The following is a 22464-nucleotide window of genomic DNA, read 5'->3' on the forward strand; positions in this document are numbered from 1 at the left end:
TCGTCTTTGCATGCTAGCCTATTTGTGTTTCTGTCTTGTGCCACGAACGACGCACGCACACACACATGCAGCTGCACGAACCTACACACACACACACACACACACACGCGCGCTGATGCACACGCGCGTTGGACACACGCACGCGCACGAAAGGGTCCATTTTAATTCGCGGTTGGAGCGCCGGTAACGTGCGGCTGATTGCGAACGTGACGCGCGGCGGTCACGTCGCGGCTTTGATGAACCGCCCGGTGAGAGTTTACCGGCTGACCTTATCGCGCTTCATGTCATTTCCATCATATCGCGATAACAGCGTTCTCAGCGCGGCTCGCGGTGTTTGCGCAGAATCTGTGACATCAGCTCCGGCTGCCTTCTGATGTTGACGGCTGATGAAGGCAGGACGGTCTGACGTCGCACCAGATGAACTGCAGCCATGTTTGGACCTTTGTATTGAATGAGAGGAGGATCACAGAATCCATGTCGGTCGGGAACATTATTATTATTATTATTATTATTATGGGATGAAGGAAAACTGCGTCCTTGGAAGGATCCTCGCAGACGTACTGAAATGAAGTTTGATGTTTTCGTTTGAGCTTTTCGTGTTCCTGATGTCTGATAATTCCCTCCTCTGGTTTCAGGGAGGAACCGCGGCAGCATGAGCGGGTCGTGCTCAGGCCCCGGCAGGGACACCCATCAGTCCAGCTGCCCTTTGACCCCCGACCTCTCCGCCCTCTCCTGCCCCACCAGACGGCGCGACCACAGGATCGGCCTCACCATGTCCGCCGCCGCCTCCTCCCTCAAACACGTCTACGGGTTCACGCCGAGGGACCGCTCCTCCTCCTCCTCCTCCTCCTCGCCGCCCTCCTCTTCGTCCTACAGTCCTCTCAGGAGGCTGCAGCATCTCACCAAGATGGTGAGCCAGCCCGACCTGGTGCTGCCGGCGAGGGAGCCGGAGAGGAGCTGGGAGTGGGCGGCGCCGCGGAGGAAGGACCGGGCGAAGGCGGACCGGGACTCCTGGGATTATTCTGGCGCCCAGATTACGAGCAGAGACGACAGTTTTGGACAGAAACAACCCGGCGTCCGTCCCGAGAGCGCAGACGCACCCGCGGCCGATCGCAGCGACTCCTCGGACAAGAAGGCCGAAGGTTGTTTCTCGGGCCCGCCGAGTCCGGCCTTCTCTCTGGACAGCAGCAGCCCCTTCGCCAACGGTTTACTCCACTTTGAGTCGTCTTTGTTCGAGGACGAAGACAACGATGACGAGGCGGGGACCGCGTCGCCCGTCGGAGACAAACGCGTCCCTCCCGGAGACTCCAACTCGGACTCCAAGGACGCCGCGGTGTCGTCGGCGAAGGTCGTGACGCGCTCCCAGTCCTCCGGTCAGCGCCGGAGGTACTGGGACGGCTCGGAGGACGAGTGGGAGAGCGGCGCCGAGCTCTTCCTGTTCGAGGAGAGTTCCTCCAGGCAGTCTGTGGCAAGTTGTACCGTTTTGTTGTTGTTTGTCTCCGTCGCCACACGGCGGCTCTCCGCAGCGCCGGCCCGGCGAGGAACGCTTCCGACGGCGCCGAGTTACAGAACCTCTTCGCACGCAGGCGCGACATTCGATCCCGAACACCTCGCGGCCCGGAGACGGTTCGTTGTACACGTCGGGTCGGCGAGCGATCGCAACGCTTTCCGTGCAGGCGGTCGCCGAACTCTTCGGGCCGGTTTCAGACTGCAGCCCAGATGTGCTGGCGGTCACGTCCGGGTTGAATCCGCACGACACGACGGTGAAGAAAGGTTTGAGGTGTCATCCTAGAAGATCGGATCTCTCGCGTCATTCGTCGCTTCGAGTCTTAACTCCGTCACTCCTGAATAAATACCCATAAATCACACGTTTTAGAAATCACAGGAAAACAAATATTCTTCTTATATCAGCAGAATTTTCCTGAGAATTAGAAGATTTCAATTGTTTTCTTACAATAATGAAAACTAGGAACGACAGATAGTTCATGTGAAACACTTGTAATGGCGCCCATTTCCAAAAATGGAAACAAATATCAGGCAAAGAGGAGGAGGCCAAAAGCATCATGGGAGTTGTAGTTCGATGTAAAATCCACTCGGTGTCAAACACGGGAAATAAGGAAGAACAATAGTCGCACATACTTATTGATTTTTTTTATATTATAACAACTATTTGAAATTCATGTCCCATCGCTAAGCTAAGCTAAGTCGGGCGTTAGCCTCGTACTGCACTGAATTAGCCTTCCTGTAACCGTGCCGGGCTCACGATGGTCGTGACGGGTGGTACGATACCCACAATGCAACTCAACAACAGACACTTCGGTCTAAAATCCGTGAACTAGCTGGTGCTAATCCCTCCTCGGGCCTCGCCGCAGATCTTCACTTCTCATTAACCACATTTGTTGTTGTTTTTTTGCACCGAAAACGCTTCGTACGACCTCCTCCACGCGTCTTCATCCTCCCCGGGACCCGCGACCGGACGTTCCACCTTCAACAGACACATTCGTTCTCTCATGTAACTCGATACGATACAAGCGAGTGAGTGTTCCTTTAAAAGCCGGCGGTTACATCAGAGCAGCAGCTGGTGTCGGCCCTCCGGTCAGCGCCGCTACGTGCCGGTCATAACTCCGGCCCGCTCGCACAAAGGACACGGAGGCAACCGGTGCTACGAGGTCCTGGTGGTGTTCCTGTTGTGGTTTCACAACAAAAGATGACGAGATAAAAATGTCACCACAGAAAAACCAGCCACAGAGATCAATGTGGTCAGAAACGGAAACCTTTGACCTTTGAGGCCCAACATAAAAACTTAGTCGACCCTTTTTTTTCATGCATTTTAATGTGTGCAAAAGAATCCAACACTCACTATCATTTATATTTCTTGTCAGTGAATTGTTTTGAGTTTTTTTTAATCACCACTGTTTTCTCTCGTCAGCAGCAGAACAGTTTCAAGAAAAAGACTTTACTGCCTGTGAAGTTTGTCGAGGGTGAAGTCGTCTGGGCAAAGTTCGGCCGGAGACCGTGGTGGCCCTGCGAGGTGATTGTTGACCCCGTAACGGGACTCTATCACAGAGTGAAAGGTGGGCCTGACACGTTGAATCACTCTGATAACCCAGGTCGGTGCTTCTAGACATGTTCTGGCGGGTTATTTCGGTTGTTAATTGAGAACCTCGGCTGGTAACTGCAGAACTGTCTTGTATGAATTATTGATGGAAACCAACATGTCAAAAAGATGATGTTTGGGGTAATAATCATTATTATGTTGTGAACTATTTCCCATTTAACATGCCATTTTTTACTGTCCTGTAAATCTTGTTGAGATGTTCTAACACCAGAAGTTCATCAGTCCTGTTAATTCTTGACAACAAAAATGAACGTGTTTCACAATAAACTCTTTTATGTTAAATAAATTGAAGCCGTAGTTATAAGGTATAAGTGGTGTTAGGAAGGTTACTCAATTGTAATAAATTACAATTAATAGTTACCCTATTAAACTATTTTAAATATTTGCATTTTTAAGCTTCCTTTGCAGAGTTTCGTGTACTTCCTCTGCAGGTTTTTAATTTGCGTCTCATGACACCGAGCGGATGTTTTCTTGTTGTCTCAGAGCCCAGTGACCGGCACTGCCGCCTCTACCATGTCAGGACCTTTGGGGAGCCCGAGGAGCTGGTCTGGGTGGAGGAAAAATCAACTCACGCTTTCCATGGAGGGTTTGAATTCGAACAGCTCCTCCTGCTGCGCCGGAGAGGGAAGCAAAGGGAGCAGAACAACAAATACACTGTAATTATTATTTCATGAATAACAAGGCGATACTTGCGTGCCACGATGAGAAGTTGGTGTAAAACATTGTTGGGTGGGTCGTCCTCTTGGTAGACAGTGAAAGAAAGCTTGCACAACAAGAACAGCTTTTAAAAGACTTCTTCAGGAATGACACTTTCTGACTGGGCTTTGTTTTTCTTTTTCTTCCTGCAGATTGCGAAGCGTTTTCAGGAGTCTTGGAAATCCAGTGTGGCAGAAGCTGAGTCTGTTCTCCCAGAGAGACTCAAAATGGCTTCCTCCATTTCCTCGACCGCGGATGACGCCTTCCACGACCGCTCCACACCGGAGACGGAGAACAAGACCCAACCGACCGTTCCTCCTTCCACTTCACCTGTCTGCATCCTTCCTGAGACGTCGCACATAACCAATGGATCCATTTCATCCCCAGAAATTTCATCCCCAACAAAGCCAAGCACTTTAAGGAAATCTTCTGGCAAGAAGAAACCGAGTAAATCTTCGAAGGACAGAAGTGGTAAATACTCTAAAAAGACGCTGCGAAACAGCCCTGACCAATCAGACAGAGACAATGGAGAGTGCCCGTACTCTGACCTTGAGTCAGTCCCGAAGATTTTGTGTCCTAAAGCACTTGAACGGCAGCTGAAGCTCGCCCCGACTCAGCCCTCCGTCACGGTCGTCAAAGAGGTGAAGAAGCAGCCCGAGGTTCAGAGCGGTCTTTGGTTCAGCAAATCAGGCAAAGACAGGCGACCTAAAACCACCAGTCCGATGCCTGATCGCATGCTCTTTGGCAAGGTGCCCTGCAAGAAGAAGAACTCTTCTGTTGTTGGTAAAAAGACGCCGATTCCTTGTACGTCCTCCAGTGACCAGTCAGAGATGTCAGACAAGCAAAAGCCGACTGAAACCAGTCTGCCTCCTGAACAGTCGGGACATGTGAAGTGTAAAAACGCCGCAGCTGCTAATCGGTCTTCTGGTACGACTGGCGGTCATGCTGACCAGAAGTCCCCGGCTCCTGGGGACAGCGGATGTCCAAAGGGTGGACAGACAGCTGTGAATCCTGCCGACGGCGTTACCGGACCGTCGTCCGGCCAGTTAGGCAGCTCGGATGTTAAAAAGGCCTCAGAGCCCTGCACGAAAGTCAGTTTCAACGACCAATCCAGGTTCTTAGAGAGTGTAAAGAGCGTCAGTCGAACTGATCCTGACGGGACGGCCTCTAAAAAAGTTGTTACACCTGACGAGATTTCTAACCCAGAAAAATCAAATGACAAGACTTCGGCGTCCAGTTTAAAAGCTCAAACTACTGACTCACTAGCAAGGCTAGAGAAACATGCCAGTTTGGTGTCTCAGTGCAGGCTTCCCTTTGTTAAATTAATACGGAAGGACTTGAAGGATAACAAGTTCCTCAACTCCTGTGTAATTATTCGTCCGACTGACCAACCTGAATGCGCGAAGAAAGAGAAAACATCGGATACTAATGAGACGAAAGTACAATCAGTAAATCAAAAACAATCAGACTCGAAGGATAACAAGGCATCTGCAGATCAGACGAGTTCAAGATCCATCAAGGTCACAGTTAAGAAGTTAAAAGCGAGCGCTGGGTCCGGTATGCTTCGTCTCTCGTCCGAATCACCTCAAGGGAATGAAGTTGTGGCCTCCGATGATAAGTTAGGCAGCCCAGAAGCAGAAAGGGTACCGGTACCAAAAGAAAGCCCAACCAATGGGAGTTACTCTTCTTCTAACCAAACAGACCAGTCAGAAGGTAAGAAGACTCCTCCTCCTAATGCACCCAGCAAGTCCCCTGAGCCGTTGGTCTGTTCAGAGCAACCAATTACATCCGTCACAGCTTGTAGTCCGAGCGGCCGGCCCTCGCCCCGACACGGGAACGCCGTATGTAGGAATGCTCCCGTGCCCGAAGGCCCGTCGTCCAAGAAGTTCCGGAAAGTTGTCCACAAATCAGAGCCGTTACCGGAAGTCTTACGTGAGCAACCCGCCCACCTCCCCGCCAGCAATCGGCTGATGACGAGAGCACTGAAGGCCATGCATGAGGCCGAGCGCAAGAAGCACGAAAAAGCCCGAAAGGAGGCGGAGCAGAAGCAACTCCAGAATCCTTCCAGGAAAGCCGAGGACCTGCTGTGGAATCGGGACGCCAAAGTGGACTTTTGCACTAAAATAAAATCTCTAAAATCTCATTATAAAGACAACAGTGAGTGTGAGCAGGAGACTTTTTCTATCGGTAGCACCCCCCCTTTGATGTGTTCGGACTCAAATGACTGTGAAACAGATGTCAAGAGCGAAGACGAAGACCTCTCGATATCCTCGACTCCACCCATGGACTTCATACCTCTCACTTCTCGGGTAAAGGCAAAGAAAGAAGATCACGCCACCGATGCGTGCTCCTCATCCTCACCTTCCTCACCATTTTCTTTCATGAATGCCTTTAAAAACGTGGATGAAGTCACCTTTCAGTCTCTGGCGAATGACGGCAGCGGCAAACCCGTCTCTTTCAAGCCGGACACAAACTACAAGTTCAGCACTTTTCTCATGATGCTGAAGGACTTGCATGACACTCGGGAGCGAGAGGGGGCGCCCTTAGAGCTGGAGATCGGCCCACCGAGCGCTCATGTGAAGGCGGAGCCCTCGGTGATGCCGGGTGAGGCTGCAGATCAGCAAACCAAATACGTTCATCGCATTTCAAGTCCAGACAAAACCTTAGTCACACACGGCGAAGTCGGCACGAGTCAGATGTTCAAGAGGCCCTACAACCGAAGGGGCAACTCCACCGGGTTGAAAAAGAGAGCCAACCGCAAAGTGCCTTGTCGTCCCGCCAGGTCTGGACCCGGTTTCCCCGGACTGGAGTCCGCGGCATCCTTCCCACCGATGGACTCTTCATCCAGAGTGGATTGCTCATCAAGAGTGCTGGGCTTACAGAGCAGCATCTGGCAGAGGCAGGCTGGAGGTGCTGGAGGAGAGGTCGGGGGGGTGGAGGAGGAGGAGGACGAGGAGAGATGGAGCAGAGTGAAGGAGAATCTACAGATCATGGTGCCTTTGGAGCAGAGGGAGGGTGACACTACGCTGCTGTGTCTGGAACAGCCGAACGGCCTCGTGGCAGACTGCACTAAGACGAGCGAAGGCCTGTCGCACATCGCTGGAGGAGGTGACGAAGGTCCGACAGGTGAGGACAGTCCGGTTCAGGGTCCGCCCGAAGTACTGGAGCGCAATCTGACCCGAATCCCCCACAATCCTACACCAACAGGTACAAATCTGAGAGTATAAAGCTTGAGATGCGCAACAACCGAGTTGTTTAGTCCACTTTCTTGCTGTCTGGTGATTTTTTTTCTGCACACCTAGACGCAGTGGGATTTCCTCTTTCTGAGAATCGCATCAAATCATCACATAAAAAACACTTATTATAACTACAGAATCTGCCTGACTATCATCACACTTCTAAGTTTTGTTCAGTATTGTAGGAATGCAGTAACCGTAGTGTACATGCATGGGTACACTGACGAGGAACTGCTGATGGCTAATTATGCATACTTTTGATCTTTTTACTTTTGAAAATACATATTTTTTTGAAACGCACAGGATGAAGTAGGTTCATTGATTGATCTGCTGCAAAATCAGGTAAACTCCATGCAAATCCAAGACTTTTTTTTAAACTTTTCCTCTTGTTGGTAATTTCTTTCCTCGTCACACACAAATAGTAAATGTTGCTTCCATCTGTTAAGTTATGTAACCGAGTGCACCCGTTACTCATTACAGGAATAGCTCATTCTTCCTAGGTTACATATTAGGCACATTACACCTCACCAGACTGTAAAGACGAAGACAAAGGAGGCAGGTAGTTTAAACTTGACTGAAAAGATGTATTCACATTGATGGAATCCAGGAAACAAACCCAGAAAAGCAGATTGAAGCACAGACTGGTATGAAAACTATAAACTGTGGCATTAATGTGACTGAAATACAATTACGTATAAGGCCAACAGAAAATGGAAAGCATAGAGCATCCGGTCAGTTTTCAGAGTAAAACACATCATTACATCAACGTCCATCCCGTGTTCTTTCAAGGACAAGAAATACATTTTCCTGCTGCTAACAGGTTTCTTTACATTTATCTTTAAAGGTTTGATAGCTACCAGCTGGACACAAACGTATTTCTTATATTTCTTGTATCTAAAGAAAATGTTGTTTAAAGTTTTAAAACATCGTCTACACCTCTGGTATATTTTACGTTTACCTGCTAGAAACACAAAAATCAAAGAAAAATGTCCAAATCTGGAAGTAAAACAAAACCACGCAGACAAAACGCTTCGTTTGACGTGCAGACAGAAAAAAAAAGCGGTGCAAATGCGACATGATGAACCCGTTACAGGTGGAAAATACAGGTGATATCTGTCCAGTAGATCAACTGACAAAAGATCTTTTCCCATTCTCTCACTGAAGCCTTTATAATGTTTTACCCAGTATATATAAAAAAAAAAACGACCTTCTTTTCTTCAGCACATAAACGAATAAGAAAACCAAGCAAGAGGCTGATTGAATGGACCGAAGAGTACGACCAGATCTTCTCCACCAGGAAGAAAACCAAAAAGCCTCTCCAGTCGATTGGAAAGGTAAAAACCATACAAAGTAAGCTCTGGTGTAACTTTAAAACCACATGTTGTCGTGTAAAAGTGTGTCATTAAAGAGCTAATAAAACGTTACGCAGACGATACTCACACCGTTTGTCTTCTCAGGCCACTCAACCCGTCACCTCCATGTCTGAGCCCTCGGACGAGAACCAACACCCGCCAATCAGCTTACTCCCGGAAATACAGACTCCGCCTCCCGAGGAAGTCCCTACAGCGATGCCCGCCGAGCTACAGATTCCCACTGCTGACAGCATGCCTACCCAAGATGCACCGGTCCTTTCCATCGACACATTGACTCCTCCCCCTGAAGCCGAACCGTCGCTGTCAGAAGGCCTCGTCAAAGACAACAGTAAGGCAGCGGTTCTGTTTGAAGACTACTTTCACATACATGTACCAAGTTTGGCGGACATGTGTATCATATGTAGATCTACAAAAAAGAGTCTTGGTGCTGTGACCTAAACTCAACAGGAAGTCAGACATTTTGAATTTTGTTTCTATTTTCGGTGATTTGCGTGTGTTATGCTTTAGAGAACTCCTTTTACAAATTCGATCTGACCGACTTGAAATTTGGTGTGTCCAATCTTAAGACCTTTGGGATGAAAAGTTTGTAAAATAATTAGTTTTCGTTGAACACACGGTATGTCCGTGGCGTGGTGGCCATTTTGCAAGTTTCATCGTGAAAATGTAAATTGTTGTAACTTTGATGCACATTGTCTGATGTTCCCCAAACTTTACATGTTTGATAAAAGTCCTAGCCTGATGACATGTACGTGCCAATATTCAGTCGTAGTCATAGCGCCGCCTACTGGCAACAGGAAATGACATATTTCGAGCCTTAGTTTTGCTAGAGGATTGACCAGAAAAGCCTTAAAACCTTGATGATGCTACATAGTGGACACGGGAAGTGATAGAAAATGTGCAATACATCATGTCCACCACCAGGCCCACCCCGCAGGACATAACAGCTACAAATTTTAATTAATGAAAGTGCGAAGCCGCATCTAACGCCATCCCACTAGCCTCCACAACACTACTTGAAAACATATTGTAACTTCTACCACGTTAGATAACTCAAATTGTGCTTTTCTCGGTTGTTAATCCGGCCTGATGTGGACGGACCAGCAGTCTGTCCGTCTGAAGCTCTTCTTGTTTCATACTAACCCGGCTGTTTGATTAATAGGAAGCGCTCCAGTGCTGATGAAGAAGAGGAAGAGGAAGCCCACTCAGAAGATCCTGGAGTACTGTCTGGAGTCGGAGGCATCGACGTGCCCCAAGAAGAAGGTACAATACGGACGTCTGTTGGGTGAACAATTAATCGTACACAAGTTAAAATAAATAATAATGTACAGTGCCTTGCAAAAGTATTGACCCCCCTTGGCGTATTTCTTTTTTTGTTGCCTTACAACCTGGAATTAAAATTGATTTTTGGGGGGTTTGTATCATTTGATTTACACAACATGCCTACCACTTTGAAGATGCAAAATATGTTTTATTGTGAAACAAACAAGAAATAAGACAAAAAAACAGAAAACTTGAGCGTGCATAACTATTCACCCCCCCAAAGTCAATACTTTGTAGAGCCCCCTTTTGCAGCAATTACAGCTTGCAAGTCTCTTGGGGTATGTATCTATAAGCTTGGCACATCTAGCCACTGGGATTTTTGCCCATTCTTCAAGGCAAAACTGCTCCAGCTCCTTCAAGTTGGATGGGTTCCGCTGGTGTACAGCAATCTTTAAGTCATACCACAGATTCTCACTTGGATTGAGTTCTGGGCTTTGACTAGGCCATTCCAAGACATTTAAATGTTTCCCCTTAAACCACTCGAGTGTTGCTTTAGCAGTATGCTTAGGGTCATTGTCCTGCTGGAAGGTGAACCTCTGTCCCAGTCTCAAATCTCTGGAAGACTGAAACAGGTTTCCCTCAAGAATTTCCCTGTATTTAGTGCCATCCATCATTCCTTCAATTCTGACCAGTTTCCCCCCAGTCCCTGCCGATGAAAAACATCCCCACAGCATGATGCTGCCACCACCATGCTTCACTGTGGGGATGGTGTTCTCGGGGTGATGAGAGGTGTTGGGTTTGCGCCAGACATAGCGTTTTCCTTGATGGCCAAAAAGCTCAATTTTAGTCTCATCTGACCAGAGTACCTTCTTCCATATGTTTGGGAGTCTCCCACATGCCTTTTGGCGAACACTAAACGTGTTTGCTTATTTTTTTCTTTAGCAATGGCTTTTTTCTGGCCACTCTTCCGTAAAGCCCAGCTCTGTGGAGTGTACGGCTTAAAGTGGTCCTATGGACAGAAACTCCAATCTCCGCTGTGGAGCTTTGCAGCTCCTTCAGGGTTATCTTTGGTCTCCTTGTTGCCTCTCTGATTAATGCCCTCCTTGCCTGGTCCGTGAGTTTTGGTGGGCGGCCCTCTCTTGCCAGGTTTGTTGTGGTGCCATATTCTTTCCATTTTTTAATAATGGCTTTAATGGCGCTCCGTGGGATGTTCAAAGTTTTGGATATTTTTTTATAACCCAACCCTGATCTGTACTTCTCCACAACTTTGTCCCTGACCTGTTTGGAGAGCTCCTTGGTCTTCATGGTGCTGCTTGCTTAGTGGTGTTGTAGACTCTGGGGCCTTTCAGAACAGGTGTATATATATACTGAGATCATGTGACACTTAGATTGCACACAGGTGGACTTTATTTAACTAATTACGTGACTTCTGAAGGTAATTGGTTGCACCAGATCTTATTTAGAGGCTTAATAGCAAAGGGGGTGAATACATATGCACGCACCACTTTTCCGTTATTTATTTTTTAGAATTTTTTGAAACAAGTTATTTTTTCATTTCACTTCACCAATTTGGACTATTTTGTGTATGTCCATTACATGAAATCCAAATAAAGATCACTTTTAATTCCAAGTTGTAAGGCAACGAAATAGGAAAAACGCCAAGGGGGGTCAATACTTTTGCAAGGCGCTGTAAATTATTTGTTCAAAATAATCTAAGAAGGCTTAGAGATGTAATTTAAAAAGGCAGATGATGTGGAGAAAACTCCCTCAGGAGGTCGTTAATGTTCTTTCTCGGGCGGACCGACATTTCAGACGGACGTTTCTGTTCCTTTAACAGTTTATTGATCGTGTTTTTGTTTGTTTCAGGTCAAAACCCTGAAGACCAGTTCGAGTCCTGCTCCTCAGTCCGGTCAGTGAGTCATCGTATAATATAATCGTATTCCATACTTTTTTTTATCCCTAAAAATGTACTTTGAATGTTAAAAATATTTATTAAAATTATTTTTAAATGGAGTCATTCAGACGGTTTTAAATAGTGAATCCATTTTTCTGTTTCCTCTGTTGTTCCTGCTTCTAAAGCTGCGTTCCTTCTCACAGATTCTGCGCCTCCATCTTCAAAATCAAAGATTAAACCGCCGACTGTCTCCATGCCGCTGCCTCCGCCACCTCCACCTCCACCTCCACCTCCACTGCCGTCTGGGCCTCCCACCTCTCCACCCGCCCCCTCCGCTCCGACCAGTCACAGCCCTCCTGCTCCCTCCTCTCCACCTGAACCCGAACCGGGCCAGGAGGAGGCGGCTTCAGCAAACGTAGATTGTCCTCAGGCAGACGACAGGAAGGACCCAGCAGAGTCGGAGGTCGGCCATCTTTTCTTTCTCCATACGGCCGCTCAGATGTTTTACTACACAGAAGCTGATGTTATCCTCTGTGTCGTCAGGGCGACGCTTCCAGCCTCGAGCACAGCTTCTCCATGAAGGACGACCTGTCGCTGTGTGACGACACACTTTTATCCACCAGGAAGATCATCGGGGACCGAGGAGGGCCGGCGTCCATGAAGGAGAACATCTGTCAGGTAAACTTAATGACGATCGTAGAGCTGTTGGAGAAAACACTTTATATTAGTGATGGAGTTTATGTTTGGAGGACTGAGAGTGAATGAAGTGATGACCTTTTATTTCCAAAAGGTCCAAGGTCACCTTCCCTGTGACATCAAAATGTTTCTGTCCATTATCCTATCGAATAGCACAAGAGGAGACTGTGACCATATTTAACATTTGTTCAGATACTGAGTTAATTAAATAAGTTATTTAAAACAACACCAGTGGGAATGATAAAAAAAAAATAGGAATATACAGACAAACGTTACAGCGTTATGAATATAAATGGTCAACAGGACCAGAGAGCGATCCCTGCGGGACGTCCCGTTTCACACATTGTAAGTTTGTCACATTAAAACTCAGGAATATTTTTTTTAATTTCTTCTGGAAAAAAGCTTTATTTTGAAACCACGCAGGAAGTGGAACCGCCGCCGTCGCCTCGCTGCTCTGAGTCTGTTTCACTGTTTGGTGTCTCTGAACGCAGCTTTGTGTTGGTTGTTGTGCGTCAGGTGTGTGAGAAGACGGGCGAGCTGCTGCTCTGCGAGGGTCAGTGCTGCGGAGCGTTCCACCTCGCCTGCATCTCTCTGGCCGAGGCGCCCAAAGGGAAGTTCGTCTGTCCGGAGTGCAAATCAGGTGAGTCGACGCTTCACGGCTGGTCACTGATGGCGAAACTAATAAGAATAATAAGAACAAGGTTTTTAATTTTCCATTTGAACTCACTGCAGAGCGAAATGTCAATAAAGAAAGTCAGAGATGTAAAACACTTTTTTTTAATGTAGATTTATTTCAGTCCTCAGATCTTCAAGTAAAAACAAGCTCTGACTAAGTCCATCACTTTATCTAACGGTCCTCGGAGGACTGAACATGATTGACAGCGTTACACACTTTTCTCTTTTGAATCGTAAACATTTTTTGTTTGTAAAATGTTTCTGCTTTTGAATTGTTGGAGTGACAAATTAAAATGTAGAAAATAAACAAAACAAGTGACATGTATAAAACAAAAACTACATTTATATACTTTCATTGATTTTTAACATTTAAAACCAGCTGATAGACACGTTCACGTTATCATATTCAGCATGTAAACAGTGATTCTTGAGCTGCATTAACACCCAATAAAACCCCATTTTAATGTCAATGTAAAAATATAATTATTCACCGCAAAGATTTGTGTTTGTTTACTTATCAAGATAAATGGTTTAAAGATGAACTAGAGTGTAAAAATACCCAAAGAACTGCTCCTATATCTGTTGTTCTAAACTCTTTGATTTGAATTAAAACCATGAGACGGATGATGTTGTATCTCCTGATGATGCGTTCAGGTGTCCACACCTGCTTCGTGTGTAAGAAGCGCAGCGAGGACGTGCGTCGCTGCATGATTCCCGTGTGCGGGAAGTTCTATCACGGCGAGTGCATCGCCGCCTTCGCCCCGACCGCTCCGGTGAACCGCGGCTTCCGCTGCTCCATCCACGTCTGCCTCACCTGCTTCATCGCCAACCCCAGCAGCTCGTCCGTCTCCAAAGGTGAACGGCGGCCCGATCAGGTGAGCCCGTCGCTGTGTGCAGCTCTAACCGTCTGTCCTCCCGTCTGTCTGAAGGTCGTCTGGTGCGCTGCGTTCGCTGCCCGGTCGCCTACCACGCCACCGACCTGTGCATGGCGGCCGGCACCGTGGTGCTCTCCAACAACAGCATCATCTGCCCCAACCACTTCACCGCCCGCCGCGGCGTCAAGAACCACGAACACGTCAACGTCAGCTGGTGCTTCGTCTGCACCGAAGGTACCGAACATTTTTTAACCTCCGGAACCAGACGGGTGGAGAGTCGGTAGAGAAACTCGCACTTTTTACACAAAAAACTGTCGTGAACAGAAGCTCTGCTGAAAGTATGACACCATAAAGTCTCCTTTCAACTTAAAACTGACTTTATTACCAAAACTACGTTGTTATTTCCTATCATTAGGCTCCACCCCCTCTCCTCTCACCATCAAAACAAACCGCAACAACAGGAGGTGACGGGGTTTGTGGGAAATGTGGTCTTATGATGGATTGAGGAACATGTTCAATGAGTTTTCTCCACTTCCAGCTGGAAGAGACTGAACTTTGTTTTAGTGTTGAATGAATGTGATTTAAAAAGCATCTGAAGCTCTTATTTTGAAGGCAGCTGGAGCCTTTGTTCTATTCCAGTCACAGACCGTCTGTTCTGGGAAGATACGTCACTTATACACTCTTCATCACTTTGGGCCTCGTGACGGTTCTGAGTTCAACACGGGAAGGAAAACACATTACAAGTCAGATATTTCTGGGATGTGCAGCAGGATTATTATCACAGGAAGTCACCACATATTTCTCTTTAGCAGAAAGGTGCTAAAATAAAATTCACTTTTTTTTCTCCTTGATTTGCAATTCTTCTTAAAAATTTTACAGCAGAGACTCACTTAAAACTCCTCAAATTACATCGTAATTTTTGAAAAAAGCTGCAAAATCAAACACTGAAATCCTGAAAAGAACTGAAAATGTGGTTTTAGTGTTGAGTTACTTCTGAAAACTTCATTACTTCGGGCAAAAGTTCATGCAAACAGCATAAAGTTACAAGTTAATAAAGAAAACTTCTGTTTCCACGTTCAGCAGATGCGTAAACATTAGTCTTGGAGTTTGAAACCAAAACAATGAGCTAAAAGAGGACGTAGCGCCCCGTGAGTGTTGTTAAATGGTTGTTGTTCCCCCACCTGTCCTGCAGGGGGCAGCCTGCTCTGCTGTGAGTCCTGTCCCGCTGCGTTTCACCGCGAGTGTCTGAACATCGAGATGCCCAAAGGCAGCTGGTTCTGCAACGACTGCAAGGCGGGCAAGAAGCCTCGGTTCAAAGACATCCTGTGGGTGAAGGTCGGCCGCTACAGGTCAGGAAAGACAAACAAACCAGACAGACGCTCTTCGTTCAACCTTTTATTTCCGTTGTTCTGTTCTTGATCGGCTTCTTCTTCCCGCTCTTGGAAGGTGGTGGCCGGCCGAGGTCAGCCATCCCAAAACCATCCCCGAGAACATCCAGAGAATGAGGCACGACATCGGCGAGTTCCCCGTCCACTTCTTCGGCTCCAACGACTACCTGTGGACGTACCAGGCCCGCGTCTTCCCCTACATGGACGTGGACGCCAACAGCAAAGAGAAGATGGGCAAAGGCGTCGACGCCACCTACAAGAAAGGTGACGTGGCTTCTAGAGCGGATTCATTTGAATCCCTTCGACGCGGTCGTTTGACTGTCGGTGTCTCTCCTCAGCGTTGGAGGAGGCGGCCGTGAGGTTTCGTGAGCTGCAGGCGGAGAAGGAGCTTCGTCAGCTTCAGGAGGACCGAAAGAACGACAGGAAGCCGCCGCCGTACAAACACATCAAGGTAAAAATAAAACATTATACCGACATTACCGAGACGACAGGGTAACATGGAGGCAGCACTCAGGGGACGGACGCCTTTTAATAACGTGTTCAGAAACATTCCCGACCTGACGGACACTTTTCCGACTCCTCCAGGTGAACCGGCCGATAGGAAAGGTTCAGATCTTCACGGCCGACCTGTCGGAGATCCCACGCTGTAACTGCAAGGCGACGGACGAGAGTCCGTGTGGAATGGACTCGGAGTGCATCAACCGCATGCTGCTGTACGAATGCCACCCGCAGGTACCGGAAACCGTGTCATTTCTTTTGTATGAGATTTGGTGGAGTTGAAGTTTAACAGCTGAGTTTGGTCGTGTTGTTGTGGAGCTGTTTTTGATTAAATTAGAGTATTTATTTTTTACAAAGCAGTGTTTAGAGTTTAAGGGGTTAAGATCACAGACAGGATATAAAAGAGTTCGTAGCTTCAGGTCTGTAAAATGGTTCTGATCCAGAAGTGTCTTCAGCTGCAATACCAGCGAGTGCCACTAGAGGTCGGCTCCAAAAAGCCTCCGGCTCCATAGACTCCCATTCAACTTCTCTCATCAAATCCAAAGTGAATAAAATGTGTCCATCAGTTATCTCGGTGTTGTTAGCTAAAGTCACTCCTTCTTATTAGTTTTCTGGAGGTCCATCTGAAAATAATCCCTCATTCATTAGAAAAGAAGATTCAAGAAGACCTGTTTTTGGGGGCGTGTCTGTTTGATTGACAGGCCTGTGGTGCAGTCAGGTTACAGCTATCGGTGGGCGGGACGTAGTATCGTCAGGTTTCCGATCAGATCGGTCAGATCCAACGCTGGCTCCTCCCCCAGCTCGTCCAAATATGGTCACTTCCTGCTCCAAACCGCTCTGAACTAGCAAAGATGGTGACGGACAGAATCTGAACTGGAGGATTCATAATGTTCACAAACCAACGATGACATCACTGATGGTTGATGACATCACTGATGGATGCTGATTGGTTCACACCTGATACTTTCATCCGGTCCAAAACAAGGAACAGTTGAATACCAAAAGGTTTTGTTTTGTACTTAAAAAGGTGTAAATATCTGGTGTTTATCTGGCGTCTGCTAGGAGACCTCCGAGTGTTACGTACATCCAGGTGAGTCTCCGTCTGACGATGCTGCTTCGTTGCAGGTGTGTCCGGCCGGCGAGCGCTGCCTCAACCAGGCGTTCAGCAAGCGTCAGTACAGCCAGGTGGAGATCTTCAGGACGCTGTCTCGAGGCTGGGGGCTGCGCTGCGTCCACGACATCAAGAAGGTGACGGCCGTTCTGGTTCTGACTTCCTGTCCGACGTCATGTCTCCATGGTGAATGTTCCCGTGTGTCTCTCAGGGTCACTTCGTCAGCGAGTACGTCGGGGAGGTGATCGACGAGGAGGAGTGTCGGTCGAGGATCCGACACGCTCAGGAGAACGACATCTGTAACTTCTACATGTTGACGCTGGACAAGGTACGGATCAGAACCTCAGACGGGTTTACAGTCTAACATCTGGTGTTGAGACTAAAATACTATTTTGGCAGTATCATCCGTTCATGTTCAGAAATTCATTTACTGTCAGACCGCTCTTTCATTCAATCTCAGAAACATAAATAAAACTAATCAAAGTTGAGTTTTTTGACATTATTGAGGAAGTAGAATCACTGCAGCTTCCTGTTTTCCACCCAAAACCACGGACCTGCTCCAAAATGTGGTCCACCTGAACACACCTGAGATCTGTGGAAACAAAACCAGACTACTAACCAGTACCAACCAAAACCAACCAGTATTAACCAGTACCAACCAAAACCAACCAGTACCAACCAAATAACCACCAACACAACTGTCTTTGCGCTGCTTCATTTGTATGAAACTCCTTTTGCGCGCTGCAGCGGGACCTTTTCCAACAACAAGCCGAGAGGTGAACGTCCGTCCTCTGGTTGGAGCTGCAGCAGGAAAACATAAGAATATATATCGGCGTGCATCACGAAGAGGAAGAGGAGGAGGAGGAAGATTTGTTTCAGATGAGTCGGACTGACTTATTTCCCGTTGTGTGTCTGTCAGGACCGGATCATCGACGCCGGGCCGAAGGGGAACGAGGCGCGCTTCATGAACCACTGCTGTCAGCCCAACTGTGAGACCCAGAAGTGGACGGTGAGCGGAGACACCCGGGTGGGGCTGTTCGCCCTCGTCGACATCGCTGCAGGTACGCCGGACTCCTGATTCCTTCAAAACACCTGGATGTAACGTTTATTTCAGCAGATTCGTCAGCAGCTCTTTAAACTGAATCATTTCCTTTATCCAGATATTTCAGCATTTTATTCTGGATGACACGTTTCTAAACATTAAACTCTAATATTTGCACGTTATTTGTGGCATTATGTTAAAAACGACATTTATTGACGAGATTTTTTGCGGAAAAGTTGCAGCAATTAAAAAGTAAAAAAAAACAATTATTTCCTGGAGGGACTGATTTCCAATTCCAGACAGGCCGTCTACGTTTTCACTTCACATCTCCGTGTGTTGCTGAAATAACTTTTAGTCGCTGTGACTGACCCTGCTGATGAATTTAAAAATATCCAGCTTGTTTCTGTGAAGGTTTTTGGTGCAGCAGGTTGTTTGACCACCAGATGGCGTCTTTGCCAAGGCCTCATCAGTCGGACTAACCTGGTGTGTTTGTGTTGCGTTCAGGCACCGAGCTCACCTTCAACTACAACCTGGAGTGTTTGGGAAACGGGAAGACGGTGTGCAAATGCGGCGCTCCGAACTGCAGCGGCTTCCTGGGCGTCAGGCCGAAGGTGGGCGGAGCCACACTGTTGATTTAAGAGTACAGGTCATCTGATGTTAACATAAAACTGAGCCGGCGTCTCTCCTCTGAACCAGAACAACCCTCCGTCTGAGGACAAAGGTCGTAAGCTGAAGAGGCGGGGCCACGGGAAGAGGAAGAACAAGGCGGTGCTGACCAAAGAGAGGGAGGACGAGTGCTTCAGCTGCGGGGACGGAGGACAGATGGTGTCCTGTAAGAGACCCGGATGTCCCAAAGTTTACCACGCGGACTGTCTGAACCTCACCAAGAGGCCTGCAGGTCAGTGACTCACCACCAGGGGGCGTGTTGGAGAGCAGAGGGACACCTTCAGGGTTAATCGTGATGCAGCGAAGTGGGCGGAGCACCTTATGTTGTTGTTTTTTCCAAAGTAAAGCTAAAAGTAACTGCTTTATTTACCGTTGGATATATTTGATTTATTTTACTTATTTAATGAAAACCAAGTAACAACAGAAGAATGTAGCTTCCTGAGACTTTCCATCACTGAAATGAATAAATCTGACTGAAACTTCCAGAAAGTTGTTTAACTTGTTGTTTAAGTTTAACTAACTTGTTTTAAGATCAGATTTGGAGGCGTTTGGTGCGCGTGATGAGTTCAAGGACAGTCGGAAACTTTTGTTTTCAGTTTCAGGCTGATAAACTGTTATTTTGTTGATTCATTTGAAAGAAAACCTGCGTTGAAAGGTTTCCTGCTCTGCGTCTGTTTGTCCGTGGCAGGTCGTTGGGAGTGTCCGTGGCACCAGTGTGACATCTGCAGTAAGGAGGCGGCGTCCTTCTGCGAGATGTGCCCCTCCTCCTACTGCGCTCAGCACCGCGACGGCCTCCTCTTCATCTCCAAGCTGGACGGGAAGCTGTGCTGCAGCGAGCACGACCCCTGCGGTCCGGATCCGCTGGAGCCGGGGGAGATCCGGGAGTACGCGCCCGCCCCCCGAGCGCTGCCGCCGGGGCTGGGCATGGCCGTCATCCCCCCCGCCGCCTCCAACGCCCCCGCCGCCACCGGGAGGGCGGCGGAGAGCGGCGCCGCGACCTCCGAGTCGCCTCCTGCGTTCTCCATCCCGGTGCCCATCACCATCCCCGTCGCCGCTCCCGCCTCCTCGCCGCCGCCCGGCACCTCCGACGCTCCCGGCAGCCCGCACGTCTTCGACCTCCCGCACTACTCGCCCATCTCCTCGTACGAGGAGGAGAGGGACGTCCTGGAGGAGGACGAAGAGGAGGAGCTTCTGGCGGAGGAGGAAGAGGAGGAGGGAAGGCAGAAATCAGACACGCAGGAAGACGACGACGAAGAGGAGGAGGAGGTGGAGGAAGAAGAGGAGGAAGAGGGGGAAGAGGGGGGGGAAGAGGGGGAATACCTGGAGCTCAAAGACGAAGAGGAGGATGATGATGATGAGGAGGATGATGATGAGGAGGAGGAGGATGATGATGAGGAGGAGGAGGAGGATGATGAGGAGGAGGAAGAAGAGGAGGAGGAGGAGGAGTGATGCACAGTGGATTGTTGACAGTCACTACAGAGAGGAAGCACACCGAGATGAACGCGTCACTTTAAGGAGGATTTTTAGGACAAAACTAAACATAAACAAAGAAATAAACTCGTACGGATTTACAGTAAATATTCTGACACAATCTACGATTTCAACGTTTATTTATACTTCATCACGTAGTTTCGTCCTGAGAATCAGTCGGACCTCGTGAGTTCACCTTCGTTCAGATCACAGAAAACACGTTTGACTTCGGTGTTTATTTTCTCACGTTCACGTCTTTTATTTCAGGAAGTTCATCTTCAGATTCAAACTTCCTGTCGGGCACGTTCGGGTTTTTTTTTTTGGACCAATCAGAGTCCGGAATATGTTTACATCCGTGCAGTTTGAGGGTCGCTGTGATACCAAACGTGGTGTTTGTCCGTAGTGAAGCCAGCTGGAGTTCGTTGGTGCTTTCGAACGTGAACGAGGCTCCAGATGAAAAACACAACGAGCCTCAAACTCCAGTAATCCGGATTCCAGCGGACTCCAGTCGAACTTCCCTCCACGACTCCACGACCGGAAACCCGTCGGAGTCGTTGCTTCCGTTAAATCCCGTCTCCCCTCCGAGTCCACGTCTTCAGCAGTTGGTGCTTCATGATCAGACTGAAATCACGCTGGTTGGCTGGCTGGTTGGCTGGTTGGCTGGTTGGCTGGTTGGCTGGTTGGCTGGTTGGCTGGCTGGTTGGCTGGCTGGTTGGTTGGCTGGTTGGCTGGCTGGTTGGTTGGCTGGTTGGCTGGCTGGCTGGCTGGTTGGTTGGCTGGCTGGTTGGTTGGCTGGTTGGCTGGCTGGCTGGCTGGTTGGTTGGCTGGCTGGTTGGCTGGTTGGCGCCTCGAACACGCCTGGTTGGAAAAATCAGTCTAAAGGAGTTTTTTTTTTTTTTTTAAATAAACACAAACGTTCTGGATCACAGGTGTCACTAGCGGTTTAGAGAACGACTCTAGATTCGATCATTTCATGCCAAAAAAAAAAAACTGACCGAGATGGTCGTATCGGACGGAGAGCGGTCCTCGTGTCGGCGTGGCAACGACTCTCAGAACATATTTATGCCATCGTGGGACGATCTCGTAGGTTGTTTAGGAAGCGAGCGTCCGTCGGCTCCAGTGTGTACGCTGTCGTCTTTATTTATACGCTGTTCTGTGACGCACAAATGACGATGAGGAAGATGGCGCTCCTCCATCTCGACTCTCCGTGGGGGGAGGAGGGGGAGGGGGGGATGCTTGGAACGACGCACTCTTCGGCCATGACGGTGTTCTTGTGTTCTTGCCACATGTTCCTGTCTGCTTGATATTGTCTGTCATCTGATGCCTTCGTGTGTTTCTTTGGAGATATTTTGAAGGAAGGTAACGGCGCCCCGTGAGACACCAGTTCCCCTACGAACGCCTTTTTACAGTCGCCCAGCGAGTCATGTTTCATTCCAGTGTAATTATGAACTGTAGATCTCAACCTGTCAAAACAACTGCTATATAAATATATAAGAAGAAGTTATGAAATGAGGACTCTGTAGTCTTTTCTTTACATTTTTGTCAAACACAAAGATTCACAGAAATACGTGAGCGGCTAAAATCAAAGCTACTATTAAATCCTGCAATGAGGCTTTAAATGATTTTAATTAAAAGTCGAATAAAAATGTTTTTTTCCACCCAAACGCTCCAACATTTATTATAAGTTAAGTGTTTATTATTTCAGCAGCTCTCAAGCCAAATATGTCTGGATGCTAATTATCCACACGAGATGCAGCTGAATGCTAACAAATATATTCCTTCTTTTATAATGTAAAATGATGTGTTCATGTGGAGCTGCTGACTTTAGAGGGAAAAACCTGTTTAGTTCAGAATATGGACAGAAAACCTGTTTAAAGCCTGATTAGCATGCTAATTAGCTGCGTGAAAAGCTGCTAATGCTAACGACATGTTAAATGTTTTCTTTGAACATACTGAAATGATGTTAACATTTATCTCCCATCATAAAACCTTATTCAGCAATTTTTATTATAGATCAACAATTTCAGAAGTATGTTTAAGTTTTCCACAATGATTGATTAGCATGCCAAGTGCTAATTCATACATTATTTATTTTTTGGATTTTATTGATTTGTTTAAAATAAATAGATTTCTTTTTCATGCTCACTCTTAAAGGGAAGTTGATGTTTGTGGTTTTATTTGCTGTGCAGTAACGTCCCTTTTCAAAGCTCATATTTCATCGTTGTCTTTTTCTACCTTAAGTTTAGTTCTGCAGGCTGTAATTCATTCATAAAGATATGATCATTTGCAACACTTAAGTTTTACATTTTAACGTGTTTCTTTCTAAATGCATTAAAAGCTTAAATATGACCCAGAAGAACAAAACACTGGTTCAAGGTCACAAAGTTTGAGGTCCGTCGGAGCTTTGAAACATTCTTCCAACAAGCTTTTTTTTATTTTACTGAACATATTTGAACAAATCTCTTC

General features: G+C 47.5%; 1 protein-coding gene across 4 annotated transcripts in view; it reads left to right on the forward strand.

The window, feature by feature from the left end:
* Positions 1-21507, forward strand: part of nsd1b (nuclear receptor binding SET domain protein 1b) — a 21914-nt gene extending 407 nt beyond the window's left edge. For 2 of the 4 annotated variants that reach the window (XM_069709590.1, XM_069709594.1), the window contains exons 2-24: positions 636-1468; positions 2930-3074; positions 3602-3774; positions 3967-6940; positions 8272-8384; positions 8508-8751; positions 9583-9683; positions 11550-11592; positions 11781-12040; positions 12121-12255; positions 12790-12913; positions 13603-13803; positions 13878-14057; positions 15016-15172; positions 15270-15475; positions 15550-15662; positions 15797-15943; positions 16835-16957; positions 17032-17148; positions 17740-17881; positions 18367-18473; positions 18559-18760; positions 19217-21507. In XM_069709590.1, coding sequence (XP_069565691.1) covers positions 653-1468; positions 2930-3074; positions 3602-3774; positions 3967-6940; positions 8272-8384; positions 8508-8751; positions 9583-9683; positions 11550-11592; positions 11781-12040; positions 12121-12255; positions 12790-12913; positions 13603-13803; positions 13878-14057; positions 15016-15172; positions 15270-15475; positions 15550-15662; positions 15797-15943; positions 16835-16957; positions 17032-17148; positions 17740-17881; positions 18367-18473; positions 18559-18760; positions 19217-19977 — 7584 coding nt within the window. In that variant the 5' untranslated portion in view covers positions 636-652 and the 3' untranslated portion in view covers positions 19978-21507. The remainder of the gene's footprint in view (positions 1-635; positions 1469-2929; positions 3075-3601; positions 3775-3966; positions 6941-8271; positions 8385-8507; positions 8752-9582; positions 9684-11549; positions 11593-11780; positions 12041-12120; positions 12256-12789; positions 12914-13602; positions 13804-13877; positions 14058-15015; positions 15173-15269; positions 15476-15549; positions 15663-15796; positions 15944-16834; positions 16958-17031; positions 17149-17739; positions 17882-18366; positions 18474-18558; positions 18761-19216) is intronic. The other 2 variants (XM_069709593.1, XM_069709592.1) reach the window with 2 other exon arrangements.
* The last annotated feature ends 957 nt before the right edge of the window (positions 21508-22464 follow it).

The sequence above is a fragment of the Brachyistius frenatus genome, unplaced genomic scaffold (assembly GCF_029030835.1).
Source record: "Brachyistius frenatus isolate BFR_SWC_R1_liver_20210118 unplaced genomic scaffold, ASM2903083v1 Contig_84, whole genome shotgun sequence".
Taxonomy (NCBI): Eukaryota; Metazoa; Chordata; class Actinopteri; family Embiotocidae; genus Brachyistius; species Brachyistius frenatus.